This window comes from Cyclopterus lumpus, chromosome 15, assembly GCF_009769545.1.
Source record: "Cyclopterus lumpus isolate fCycLum1 chromosome 15, fCycLum1.pri, whole genome shotgun sequence".
NCBI lineage: Eukaryota > Metazoa > Chordata > Actinopteri > Perciformes > Cyclopteridae > Cyclopterus > Cyclopterus lumpus.
The window spans coordinates 5,679,378-5,691,864 of NC_046980.1; the positions used below are offsets into that span (position 1 = coordinate 5,679,378).

The 12,487-nt window shown below is 41.0% G+C and overlaps 1 protein-coding gene across 2 annotated transcripts; it reads left to right on the forward strand.

Moving 5' to 3' along the window:
* Positions 1-126: 126 nt before the first annotated feature.
* Positions 127-6,678, forward strand: znf365 (zinc finger protein 365). Of its 2 annotated transcripts, none has more exons than XM_034552363.1 (6): positions 127-234; positions 1,379-2,058; positions 2,292-2,601; positions 2,730-2,901; positions 3,750-3,796; positions 5,069-6,678. In XM_034552363.1, the coding sequence occupies exons 2-6, from the start codon at positions 1,389-1,391 to the stop codon at positions 5,310-5,312; spliced, it is 1,443 nt and encodes a 480-aa protein (XP_034408254.1). In that variant the 5' UTR covers positions 127-234; positions 1,379-1,388; the 3' UTR covers positions 5,313-6,678. The 2 variants fall into 2 exon arrangements, with proteins under 2 accessions (XP_034408254.1, XP_034408255.1); XM_034552364.1 differs by lacking the exon at positions 127-234 and adding an exon at positions 269-445.
* The last annotated feature ends 5,809 nt before the right edge of the window (positions 6,679-12,487 follow it).

Here is a 12,487-nt window from a genome sequence, read left to right on the forward strand (position 1 = left end):
TTGTACGACTCCCATCTCAATATCATATGACGTATGTTTCAAATTATTAACGAAGAAGGAAGTAACAATCACGCCTGCCTCCTGTGTTTTATTCTGAAAGGGCCCACCGGATGTGGCGTTGTTATTGATCCATTGCTAACTTAACCGCGGTCCACTGTGTGGCTCGTGAATGAATGACATCATGCGGGCTTATGTCGGTCTCCATCTGCGACATGACACCTCCAGACGCTAACGGTGAGACGTTTTTTTGTGTGTTTTTTTTTTAAACTCTTCCGCTGCACCTGTCAGAGCGGCACGTCAACGGGTTTTCCGTTTAAATGAGTCCGCGACTGTTTCCTGGTAGCTCGCGAGCAAACGTCCCGTGTACGTTAGCTAGCTGCTAATGACGCTAAAGATGGTGCGACGTCTTTACCTGTTACGCGGTTGTTTAAATGGGCGCTTGAAGGTAACGTCAACCGCTTGTGTCGGGTTTCTTTTTTATTATAATTTTGTATTTTATTTAGTACCTGCTGAGGTCACGTGCCGCTGTCCTCCTTTTATTCATGCTGTGAAATTACACATGTCAATGTGTTGCTAGTCTCTCTCACACACACACACACACACACACGCGCAGCTGCAGCAGCTTCGTTTCTCTGACACACACACACACACACACACATACACACCCACACGTACACTCCCACGCACACACAGCTGCAGCTTCGTTTCTCAGTGAATAGGAAAGTTAGTGTCAAAAGTTTTATAATTTACTATTTGTGCTATTTGTTCCCGTCTAATTTAAACATTGTTTAGTGATGAACATTAATGGCATATTATCTAAGTTATTACTGTAACTGTATTGAAAGGGACACATTTTTCATTAATATGACAACTCTCCTTTAATCTCTAATTAGCTAAATTGATTTTTTTTTAAAAACCTTTTATATATTCAGTAAGGTTTTCCATGTCTTAAAATATGTTGTGACCTACTACATTGATATCCGATAACAGTGTTTTGGTTACTGTAATATTTATTTTTTTAATATCGCATTCAGTTTTAACTTAAATGTTGTAGTCTGATTGGTACCATTTTAATTGGATTATAATCTGTAATATTGTGTAGTTTTAGGGCTTCAACCAAAATAGTTTCCATTATTGTTCAATATCATATTGTTTTCTAGATAAATCAAGTAGTGGCTAGAATGGCTGTGCATAATGAAAACAAATATTTGGCAATTTTTTTTTTACTGATTTCATTTTGTCTTTAACATTTCACAAAAATGTCAGTTTTACAGAGCTCAATAAATTATGTTTAAATGACTTCTCTAAAATGTTCATTCGCATGTTTCTTTATATACTTGCTTAATTAGTTGTTAATGAGTTCTTCTCTGCATTCCAGGTGTAGAGTGATGCAGCAGAAGGTGTGTTCCAGAGGTTCCGGTTCCTTCCTCTTGGAGAGGAACGGCCAGCCCTGTGGCACCGTCACCTCCTGCGACCTCCCCTTCCGCTGCCCCCGCTGCGGCGAACACGAGCGCTTCCGCAGCCTGGCCTCGCTGCGCGCCCACCTGGAGTACCGCCACTCGTACCGCTCGCCAGACGTGAACCCCGGCGGCTTCAGCATCACCGGCAAACTCCCCGACCCGCTGACGGCGGCTATCCCCTGGCACGACATGAGCCTCCCGAGCCGCAGGGGGCAGCAGAGCGCGTGGCGGCCGCCTCACGTCCGCTCCCTCAGTGACAGCAGAGACAGCGGGTACCCCCACTCCTACAGCTCCGTGAGGAGACGCACCCAGAGCGTCGGGGTGGGGACGCAGGCTGAGGAGGATGAGGAGGAGGACGATGACGACGACGACGATGAAGAAGAGGAATTTGGGTCAGAAGATGAAGAGGAGGAGGACGACGACGACGATGATGGTGAAGAGAGAGATGGAGGTAGAAATGAAGAGGAAATTAAAATGTTGTTAAAAAAGTCCGACACATGCCACCATCACCTCAACCACCATCACCACCGGTTCCCTTCTTCGGCTCCTCTTGGTCCCCCACCACGCCCAGAGCTGGATTTGGACCTGGACCTGGTCGGTGCGTTCAGGTTTACTTTATTACGATACTTTTTGGAGCAGAGTTATATTTATAGAGGGAGTGTCACACTGCAGTTTATAATGATGAAGCAGGATTTTGAACTAATTGTTAAAAATAACTTGGAAGAGGAAATGAATGCAAACCGAATGAGATCAATAATCATGACTACAGTATCGAACGGTCCAGTCACAGCAACCGCCGCAGTAACTCGTCTCCTTTCCTGTCGCCACCAGAGCAGAACTCCTACTCCGGCTTGGACACGGCGGCGGCCTCGGCCGCAGTGCGCCGACGTCTGGCCAGGATCCTGCGGGCGGCCGACAGCACCATGCAGCGCCGGCTGGCCAAGGTGAGCACGGATCTGGCCCAGACCGACACGGAGCTCCTGTGCGAGCGCGCTCACTCGCAGCACCTGGCCCAGGAGAGGCAGGAGGTGGCGGACAGGGAGAGGTCACTGAGCCGGCAGGTGGACGTGGCTGTCATGGTGATCGCCGCGCTGAGGGAGCAGCTCAACGCCTCCGAGAACGAGCTGGAGCGCCGGGAGAGGTAAACGGGGCCACAGGTGGTTTGGGAGTTCTACTGCACGTAGTATTGGTATTAAGGAGATTACTGATTTAGCTGGAACAGCACATCTATTCAAGTGTGTGTGTGTATATACGATTTCTGCTTCCCAGGGAGGTGATAACCATCCAGAAGTTTCTGGAAGCGGCGGCTCGACAGGAGACATGCGGGAAAGTTCGAATCCAACGCTTCATCGAGAATCTGCTGAGACGCATCGCCCTGGCCGAGAGACTGGTGGAGTACTACCAGGTCAACGGCAGCCAGCAACAGTGCAGCCACTACAAGGTACAGCAACAGTGGTTACATTTACCAAAGTACTGTACTGAAGTGTTTCCATGTTATACTTCTTTACACTTCTATTCCAAAACATCTCAGAGGGAGAGACATTGTATTTTTGTCAGAATCAGAACCTTTTATTGCCAAGTATGTTTTCACTTGCAAGGAATTTGTCATGTCGGGTGGTGCAACATTGCACAATAAACAATCAACAACATTCAGTGCAAGAATTGAAACAGAATTTACAGTAGAATATTCTTCTTGAAGTCCACAACCATCTCCAGTGTCTTGAGAGCGTTGAGCTCTGAGTCAGTGGAGATGGTTGTGGACTTCAGGAAGAATGCACTTTACTGTGCACTATATTTAGATGCCGCTGGAGTTGCTCTGCAAAGTAAAGCCACACAGCTGTTTATAATTAGCCGGGTTGATTACACCTCTTGTCTGGAGAAAGTTTGTGTGTGTTTTTTTTTTTTTTGTGTACAAGAGTTTCAGATTTTACTTACAAAATTGATCATAACTTTTAAAACTATCATGCATTATTACTGACTACCAAATTATGTAATTAGTAGTAAAAAAAATCAGCGACATCATTAAAATGCAGTTAAAGCGTCAAAGAAAGCTAGAACATTGACAGGCTCTGTTCTGGATGAGGTTTACTTTTGACACTTAAAGTACATTTTCTTAAAATTGAATGTATATGAATACTTCTTCCTCATGAACCTTAAACACACACTGACTTAAATACACAGAATGAATCCTACATTTGAATAGGTGTTTTCTGCTTGAGTTTGGTTAATGCACATGATTAGCTCTTGTTAGAAAAATGTAACCTTTGACCTTTTTTGTGCCCCCATCAGTACCAGCAGCCAACCGATAACGGACCTCACAGGATCACTAAAAGCAGGCGAGTACCTCCACATCCTCCCTGGTTGTTGTACAACCCTGTAACTCCAACATGAGTGGATTTGATGATAATCCGGGCCGGATCAAATTTAAAAGGACATTTTAAAAGTGAAAGATTAACTTTGACGGGTAAATTCAGTGGAGAACCTCAAGTGTTAATATTATATCTCCGTTCAACAGTTAAGAGGTCGTATGAATAAATTCATCAGTTGCTTGGACAGACAGAGAAAGCTTTGTGGTGGTTATTGGGGGGGGGGAAATAATTGTGAGATAAAAACTAATGCTATTATATAAAATGACCTGCAATAAACTTAGTATGTGTTAGTGTAACAATCTCAGAATACTGAGCTGAGTTTAATATCAGGATTCATATCCGGTGTAATCCTCCACAATGAATATTCTGCAAAAGAGTAGACGGTACAAATATAACTCCTTATTATGACCTCATGCAGTTTGAGTTCCTGTCGGGCACAAAAATGGTTATTTGTGGACAGATTTAGGATTTAAAAATCTTTTTGTAGGTTCTCTCTGTGGTTTTGTTTTTAGATTCATCTATCACCGTTATTAGCTTCACACACAAGATATTTCACCTGCAGGACTTTTGTTCTTCACTCAAGTTTTTTGAAGCGATCTGCTGAAAGACGACAAAAAGACAATCAGTTCTCAACATTCGCAGCTTATTGCTCTGCAGGAAAGGTCATCATGTTTCATTCATCGCTGAACATGTGACATTTGACCTGTCTGTGCGCTGCAGAACATGTGAAAGTGTGTCTGACGTTCGCTGCCTGTGCAGCATGAACACCATGTCGCTGGATTTAAATGCATAGTCTATGTTTTTGTTATAGAGTCCTTAGACGCTGCCAAAAACCTCCTCACCATCTTGAAACTGAAGTTTGGACTGTATTTAGAGTCAGGAAGGAGGAAACATATTCATCCCATTCTCCTGCGCTGTCTTCTGGGGAATGTATCCCTGAATCAGCTGTTCCCTTCGGCCATTATTCACCTAACAGTAGTCGATGGAAACATGCATTAATTCACATTTTGTTTCCCAGATTGGCATGAAATTTAAATTGTTGTTGTAAAAAGAATATTGCCTATAGACGCTGAATGGAAAAGGAAACATTTAGATTTCATCCTCATTTGTTTCGTGTTTATGTCAAATGTTGATTTTTATAATAAAATTATAATAATAATAATAATACAGACAAAACGAGTCTTATTTACACTCGCCACCACTTTCCCGTCTTCATTTGTTCATATTTGACATGTCCAGGTCAGCGGGAGGTCAGCTGTCCTCGTCCGGTCTCCACGACAACAGAACCCACTCCTCCTCCTCCTCCTCGCAGTTCGGCGGCCACCCTCTGTTCTCCAAACCGGGCGGCGGGGAGCGAGACCAAGACCGGGACCGGGAGCACCGGGAGCGCCTGGCCCAGTCGTCCAGGCTGTTCTGCCGACCCGAACACCGGGACGACATCTGGAACCACCAGCGGCGCCGGTCCGCCGGGTACGAGGCGTAGAAGTGTAGGGACTCGCCGGGGGAGACGCGGCCGTCAGCGGGTACGACTTCATTTCACAGATTGTGTTATTCCAGTGTGTTAACCTATGGAAAAGTACAGAAAGGTCACACCCACGGCGAGCTTCTCCGGAGGAGTTGTGTTTAATATCTGGCCAGATTCTTTTAGTTTAAAGCATAAAAAATATATATATATATATATATATATATATATATATATATATATATATATAATGTATGAACTATCAACAGGATGTGAAGGTTACACAACATGTGTTGTGATATGTACTTATATCTGGGAGGATGAAAAGGATAGCCCGGCTGTTGGTAATACTTGCCTTTTTAAAAAAAAAAATATATATATATGACTAACTTTAGATTGTATGGACATTTTAGAGGTAACATGCTGCCTTCTATTTATTTGCAGCATGTGGCAAAGTTATTTAGAATTGCACCTTTTTAAAAAAAAAAATACACTTGGTTAAATGTAATTAAGTCTGAACTGCTCCTCTTCGACTAGAAGGGTGCAGACGGCTCTTCATGTTTCATAAACCTGGCGAAAGTTGTTTTTTAAAAGTATTATTTTGATGTTTAAAGTGACTTTACAAAATTGTACAGGATGTTCCGAAATGGGGAAACTACCAGTATAAGGACTTTAAAAGTTTTAAGAAGGAGCTTCTATATGTATTTATATTCCATATGTTGACAATTCCCTGAATTTTCCTTAAGTACTTTATTTTAGTATAATGTAAAAAATAATTTTGCATATATTACATTAAATATTAGTATAGAGCGATTGGATACAATTAATTGCTTCTCCTAAGTGACGGAATTTGTATAGTAAAAGTATTTTTTTATAAATTAAACTTAAGAAAACTGTAGAAAATGAGAAATAAGATTCCACTGAAGTATAAATATAGACCTCTTTTTTTTTTTTTAGCCGTCTGAGAGAATCCATAAAAAATACACATCACAGTAACTACTACTGCGTAACAGGGTAATGGATGTAATGCAATAACTATTATTACTGCATGACTACATTGACATCGTATTCAAGTACATAATATCACATTGTGAAGATAATTTATTCCCAGCACTGTGTTAATGAATATTTTGTACTTTTCCATAGATTATGATACTGAAACATTGTGACGTGTAACACAGGGTGCTTTTTGAGCGGTGTGGGGTAAACTTCCAGTATTCAAACATATGAATTAATAATAGATTTGTGTCTTATTTGCCAGCACAAATCACCGTATTTATTGCAGTATTAATCTCAGTCTTCAGTGACGTCTACTTCCTGAATCATCACACCGAGCTTGTTTTGGTGTTTTCTCTCGTAATGTTTTGAAAATAAATTGTAAGCTAAGCTGCCAGGACGAACTTCTTACCTACGATGCTAAGCTCTACGATGCAAGACGAGATCCACGAAGGTCTTTGTTTCCTCGTCTTCTACAGAACCTGAGGGGAGCTTTTAGCTTCGGCCTGAGGCGTTCCACGTGATATCCTGTACGTAGCCATCAAGTGCATATTTAGGACCCCTCTTATTTTGGTTTGTGAAGCACAGACAGGAGTTTGATGACGCCAGACAGAGTTCACTGCATAAGGACCAAAAGAGAGAAAGATTAGATATGTTGATGTGCAAATACTTCATTGTGATATTTTATATATATTTTCTGGCAGTCGTGGTCCTATGTAGAATATTATTATTATTTTTTTTATTTTTTTTAAAGGAAACCTTTTTGGGAAGGTTTTTCCATCTTTGCCAGAGTCGGATGCAAAGACGGAAAAGTAATAAGAAAGAATCATGTTGTTGGTTTTTCGTCGTCTTCTGGCATTTAATGACGATAACAAAAACATAGAAAGACGTCAGTCTTATTATTAAATTGGGCAAAGTGGATAAAACGAGCTTGGGAAGTGTTGTTTTTTTTTTTTGTTTTTTCGTCCGTTTTGAGCTGAAGACCTTTTTTAAGGAAACTGCATATCCTCCAGAACAAAGCCATGAACATGCAGGTTCAGTTTGACACACACACACACACACACACACACACACACACACACACACACACACACACACACACACACACACACACAACGAATGTACTCTTGAGTTTCCAGAACCTTTTTTGTCTCGCCGTCCGGGCTCAAACTCGCACTCCTTCACACAGAAACGAGTGCAGAGCCTCCAATCTCCGGATGAATGACGTCGTATCAACGCTTTCATCCACAGCGACTTACGGAGCCGCGACTGCGTCCAGTACATTTGTCGAATGGACTCATTTCCCCTTCTTCCCGCGTCGGGCCGTACGATCTGTTTACACGTTTTTGTTTTATTGCACTCATCCAATGATAAGAATGTAAATGTAAAAGACGGTATTCGGTGTTGAAATGTATCTTTGCTGTCGTTGGTTAGGGTTTTGTCGACAGTGGTTATAGATATTTTGTATACAAAGATATTGCGTCGTCAAGTGGAAGTAGTACTGTACTTTGACTTGGTAGAACAATTCTCTGGCTCACAAACATAAATCGTGTTTGATTTTAATTTTTTTCTGTCCCGGAATGGTCTTAATATTGATGTTTGATAAATTCCTCATGATGTCGGGTTCCTGTCTTTCAGCCTCTCTTCTGATGTTTTTATTGAAAATATCTCGTTTCTAATTGGCATCGATCTTAAGTCTTAAATCTCGGCAGACCTTCTTTTTTTTTTTTTAAAGACCTCACTATAGGAGTTGTGTCAATCGTGATTTATTGGAAGTTGACCATTTCTTTTTAGCCAAATTATGGACCGGTATTTTTCATAGATTGATGTACAACAGTTTCAGTAATACCTGATTCTACATCTTGAATATTACTGTTTAACGGTCTTAAATAACACGAGTCGTCACGGAACGTCATCAATTGCCTCCAGATTATTCCAGAGATGTGTGATCAGACTCCTGAGGGTCTCAGCCCGACTGTTACTGCTGCTGTCAACTAAAAAAAAACGATTTTAAATAAACAGAGTAGCCGCTATACGTCGTGGAGAAATCTGCGTAAATCTTGCAGAGGAAACCAGGTTCCCCTGAGTCCTCATTGAAGAAACCAGGAATCTTGTTTACGCAACATTTATGAGGAAAGCCGACTGTGAGCCGGTTAATGGCGAGCTGAGTCGAGGCCAAATCTTCTTTTGTCTGGTAAAACCTTGAATAATGCCTGAAAGTTGTGTTTTTTTTTTTTTAATGCAAACAGCAGCATAACTCTTGGAGTGTGTGCGCAGTGCTTCAAGTGTGTACCACTTCCTGTTGTGTCCATGAAAAGGTGGTGGAAGATGCATGAGGCAGCACTACTACATATGTAGCTATTGTGTTACTGTGAAAGCATGCTTCATATGTAGCAACAACAAAAAACAAAACAAAAAAAGTACTTCTACTGTTAACCTGTACTACTGTGTGTACCTTTTGTAGCAGAGCGAGGTCTATTGTAACCGTGCCAACAGAGAGCACTTGGAGCTGTTGGATCTCGTGTGAGGTGACTGTTGTAATCTGGACAATCGGCACAGGTTTGGAAAAGTCTGGAAAATACATATTACTTTTTAAAAAAAAATGTTTCGAGGGTTGAAAAACATAAACCCCGAACAAGTATTCTAACTGCAGTTAATGTCAGTTTGATTATGACACTACTACCTTTTTTCTTGTCCGTAGAGATTAACGTTAGTTTTATGTTTGTGTAAAAAAAATATATATATATATATTTTTTAGTTCCTCCCGTTTGTCTGTAGGGATTTCCTTTTTGCAGAAGTGATCTCTAGTTTTGTGCCTTCACTGGATTAAAAACTCTTGTCTGTGCAAAATGTGCAAAATGCAATACTGTGAGAACCGGAGAACTTTTTATGTTGGAAACTCGTCCGTCTGTGTGCTAACCATCGAAGATTAAAGAACAAACGTGACACCAAGGTTGTTGCCGTGTTTTTGTTTTCCTTCAAGCGTTGTGGATTTTTAATGCAAAGTCATCACGAAAGATTAAACGAATATTTAATGTGTATGATTTTTCTTTTAAGCTCGAGGGATTTTAATGTCTCGTACTTTTGAAGAAGAAACGCCGTTAATTAATTTGTGTTTTGTTGTGTTATTTGAGTTTGTCTTGTTTCAGTGTTGCGTGCACATTAATGCAGCCTCGTAACGAGCCGGAATATCGTGTGTTTTGCTTTATGAGCTCTTCTTAATAAGTATATAGAAATGCAATAGAAATGGAAGGTGAGCGAAGAGTTGGCACTACTTTATTATCAGCTGTTCATTCTAGACCTCTTCAATCTAACCACTGAGTAGACTGCAGAGGGCCCAAAAAAAAAAGTATTTGGAGATCAGTTGCACCGCTGTGATTCAATAATGATCGAAGGTGTCTTGTGGACTGGAACGAATTAAAAAAAAGTTCCATCAGAATATATTTTTTAGGTGATGTAAAGTCACTTGATATCTGAATTACGCTGTTTTCATTCATTAATAAAGAACAATATTAATACAACTCATTACACACTTTTCAACAGTTACCATTTTTTAAAGTTTAATCTTGGAATTCGATTTTAAAAATACTGAAATATTCTTTTCTGTAACTGTATGCAGATACGTTGTTGCAGTACTCACAAAAGGCCACTTGGTGTCACTCATGCTAAAGGTAGACAGGGACTTGTTGCTCTCTTCATGAGTGGGTTGCATCAACATACCTCCTCCTTCTTTAATTGATCTCCCATAATTTCCCAGAATGCCCTTTATGCATTCATACATTCTAATGCCACACACTGTGACTTTAAATAACTGATATATGTATTTCTTGTGTAAGAATACATGTATTTTTCACATCATTTAGCTGACGCTTTTTATCCAAAGCGACTTACAATCGTGTTACATTCATACACTGTACAGGGAACAATGCAGGGTTAAGTGTGTTGCTCAAGGACACATCGACTAGGGCGGGGATTGAACCACCAACCCCCTGATTGAAAGACGGATCTGCTAACCACTGACCCACAGTCGCCCCGACATTTGTTATTAAAACACACAAACTCACCCACAAGGACATAAACTGATGATGATGGCAACAGTGTCTCTACTGTCTATGTTAACCAGCAGCTAATAACAGGACACACACAAACACATGTTTGAGATGTACTAATAAACAACAACAAACGGAACTATTTGTGATATTCCTGTGCACACATGTATTGGTTTATTTTGATTTATTGCAGTATTACAATATATGGTCTGAGAAGATGACACCGTCAAGAAAACTGCATTCTAATAAGATCGGTACGAGTGTAAAATCAAAGCTTAATAAGTACATATTTTTAACATTAAATGACAAAAAAAGGTAAGGTATTATATATATATATATATATATATATATATATATATATATATATATATCACAAAACACAACCTTTTGATTAAGAACTGCTAAATGTTGTTTGAGTATTGATCAAGATTTATGCTAAACAAGACACTTTAAACCAACTAATAAACATAATACTAATAGCAAATATTACCCATATTATGCATTTTAAACGTAAAAGGAATCTTAAGAATGATGTATTACAATTTAGATTAAAAAGTGTATTTTAATTACTAAACTACAATAAATATTAAATGTTATGAATGAAACTTAAAGAAAGGATGTTTCTAAATTGTGTTTATTTTTATTGACTCACTTGATTTATCTACAAAAAGCTTAAGGTCGTCAATTATACCTCCCATTCGATATCTATCTGTCTGTCTTTAATTAGTATTATATAATATATACACATTAAGCCTTTCACCTCAAGCAGCTCAACGTCCCCACCAAATGGTTCATTTTCTCAATTTCCAAGTGCTTATTTTTATATTCATGCATCTTTTTTTTTTTTCTTTCTCTTTGGGCCTCTCTGTGTGTTTGGGAAACACAGCAGCGAGGTGAACTCGAGGGCACGGCATCATATCAAACGCCTTGTTGTGTTATGCTTTCTAATTGCATAACAGCGAGTCAATAAATCCTGCGGGCCTGTTCTGCTGTTGATCTTTCATGGAGAGCGTGAGCGCGGTGACGTCACCCCCCCCCCCCCCCCTTCCCGGGGCGCTCTGACGTCGGGACAATCTCTGAAGAGCAGAAGCACGGCCCACGCGGCCGTATCAGCTTTGAGCATCTACAGATTGCCCCCCCCCCCCCCCCCCCACACACACACACACACACACACACACCCCACACCGTCCCGGGCCATGTGTGCTGCAGATAACAGGATTTCTGCAAGCACAGACACACACACAGCTGACACGGAAATCAGACACTGAGTTGCGTAAAAAAAAAAAAGAAGCTTATTTTAAAAAGTAAAGCCACACAAGCCGCTGTAATTAACGGCCCCAACAATTGGGAATTTGTTGTTCTTGGGCTGAACTCACACTTCATTGTCCACTTCCAGAGTGCCTCCCCGAGGGTTACACTTGATGTCAGGAGCTTGCATGTGAAGCTCCCCCCGTGGGACTGTTTGGCCTCCAGAATCCAGTTTCCTGTCTCCGTCCCCCTGCGGACCGAAAGCCTCTGTCACAAAAACACATTTGGATCTCCTCACGTTGAAGTGTCTGAGGTAGCTTTAATGCCACATAAAGATACGAGCAGCTGGAATCCTCATTTCCTCTGTCGCCTCGAGGCTGTGAAACTTCATTTTCCTTTGTGCAAATTGATATATTTTCAGGTTTATTTCATGACTTAAGTGTTGATGATTCGTTTGATGTAGGAAGTTCTTTTTTCTTTTTTTTTTGGACTGCGAGATATGCTTTCATGCGATCCGTCAATCCTAATTTCCCACGATCCCTTTCACACGCAAATTAGTTTTAGTCACGGGATGGGACGAGCTGGCCTGCATCAGGAAAAAAAAGGCTGCAAACCTCAAGCCCGAAGAGCTGCAGGTCTGCGGTGGGGCAGTGTGGGGGGGGGGGGGGGGGGGGGGACATGACAGCACGGTCCTCGGGGCTAAGACGGATCATTTCCTTTAATAATCCATTTAATTTATATAGTGCTTTTCTAGGTACTCAAAGACACTTTACATTATACACTTTAGACACAGCTACAGGGAGCAATGCAGGGTTAAGTGTCTTGCTCAAGGACACATCGACTAGGGCGGGGATTGAACTGCCAACCTCTTGATTGAAAGACGGGCATGCTAACCACTGACCC

Excerpts from the sequence above, each read along its gene's own strand:
- znf365 (XM_034552363.1), top strand. The coding sequence starts at position 1,389 with ATGCAGCAGAAGGTGTGTTCCAGAGGTTCCGGTTCCTTCCTCTTGGAG. Across the intron at positions 2,602-2,729 it reads GAGCTGGAGCGCCGGGAGAG|GGAGGTGATAACCATCCAGA; the intron begins GTAAACGGGGCC and ends TCTGCTTCCCAG. Across the intron at positions 2,902-3,749 it reads AACAGTGCAGCCACTACAAG|TACCAGCAGCCAACCGATAA; the intron begins GTACAGCAACAG and ends TGCCCCCATCAG.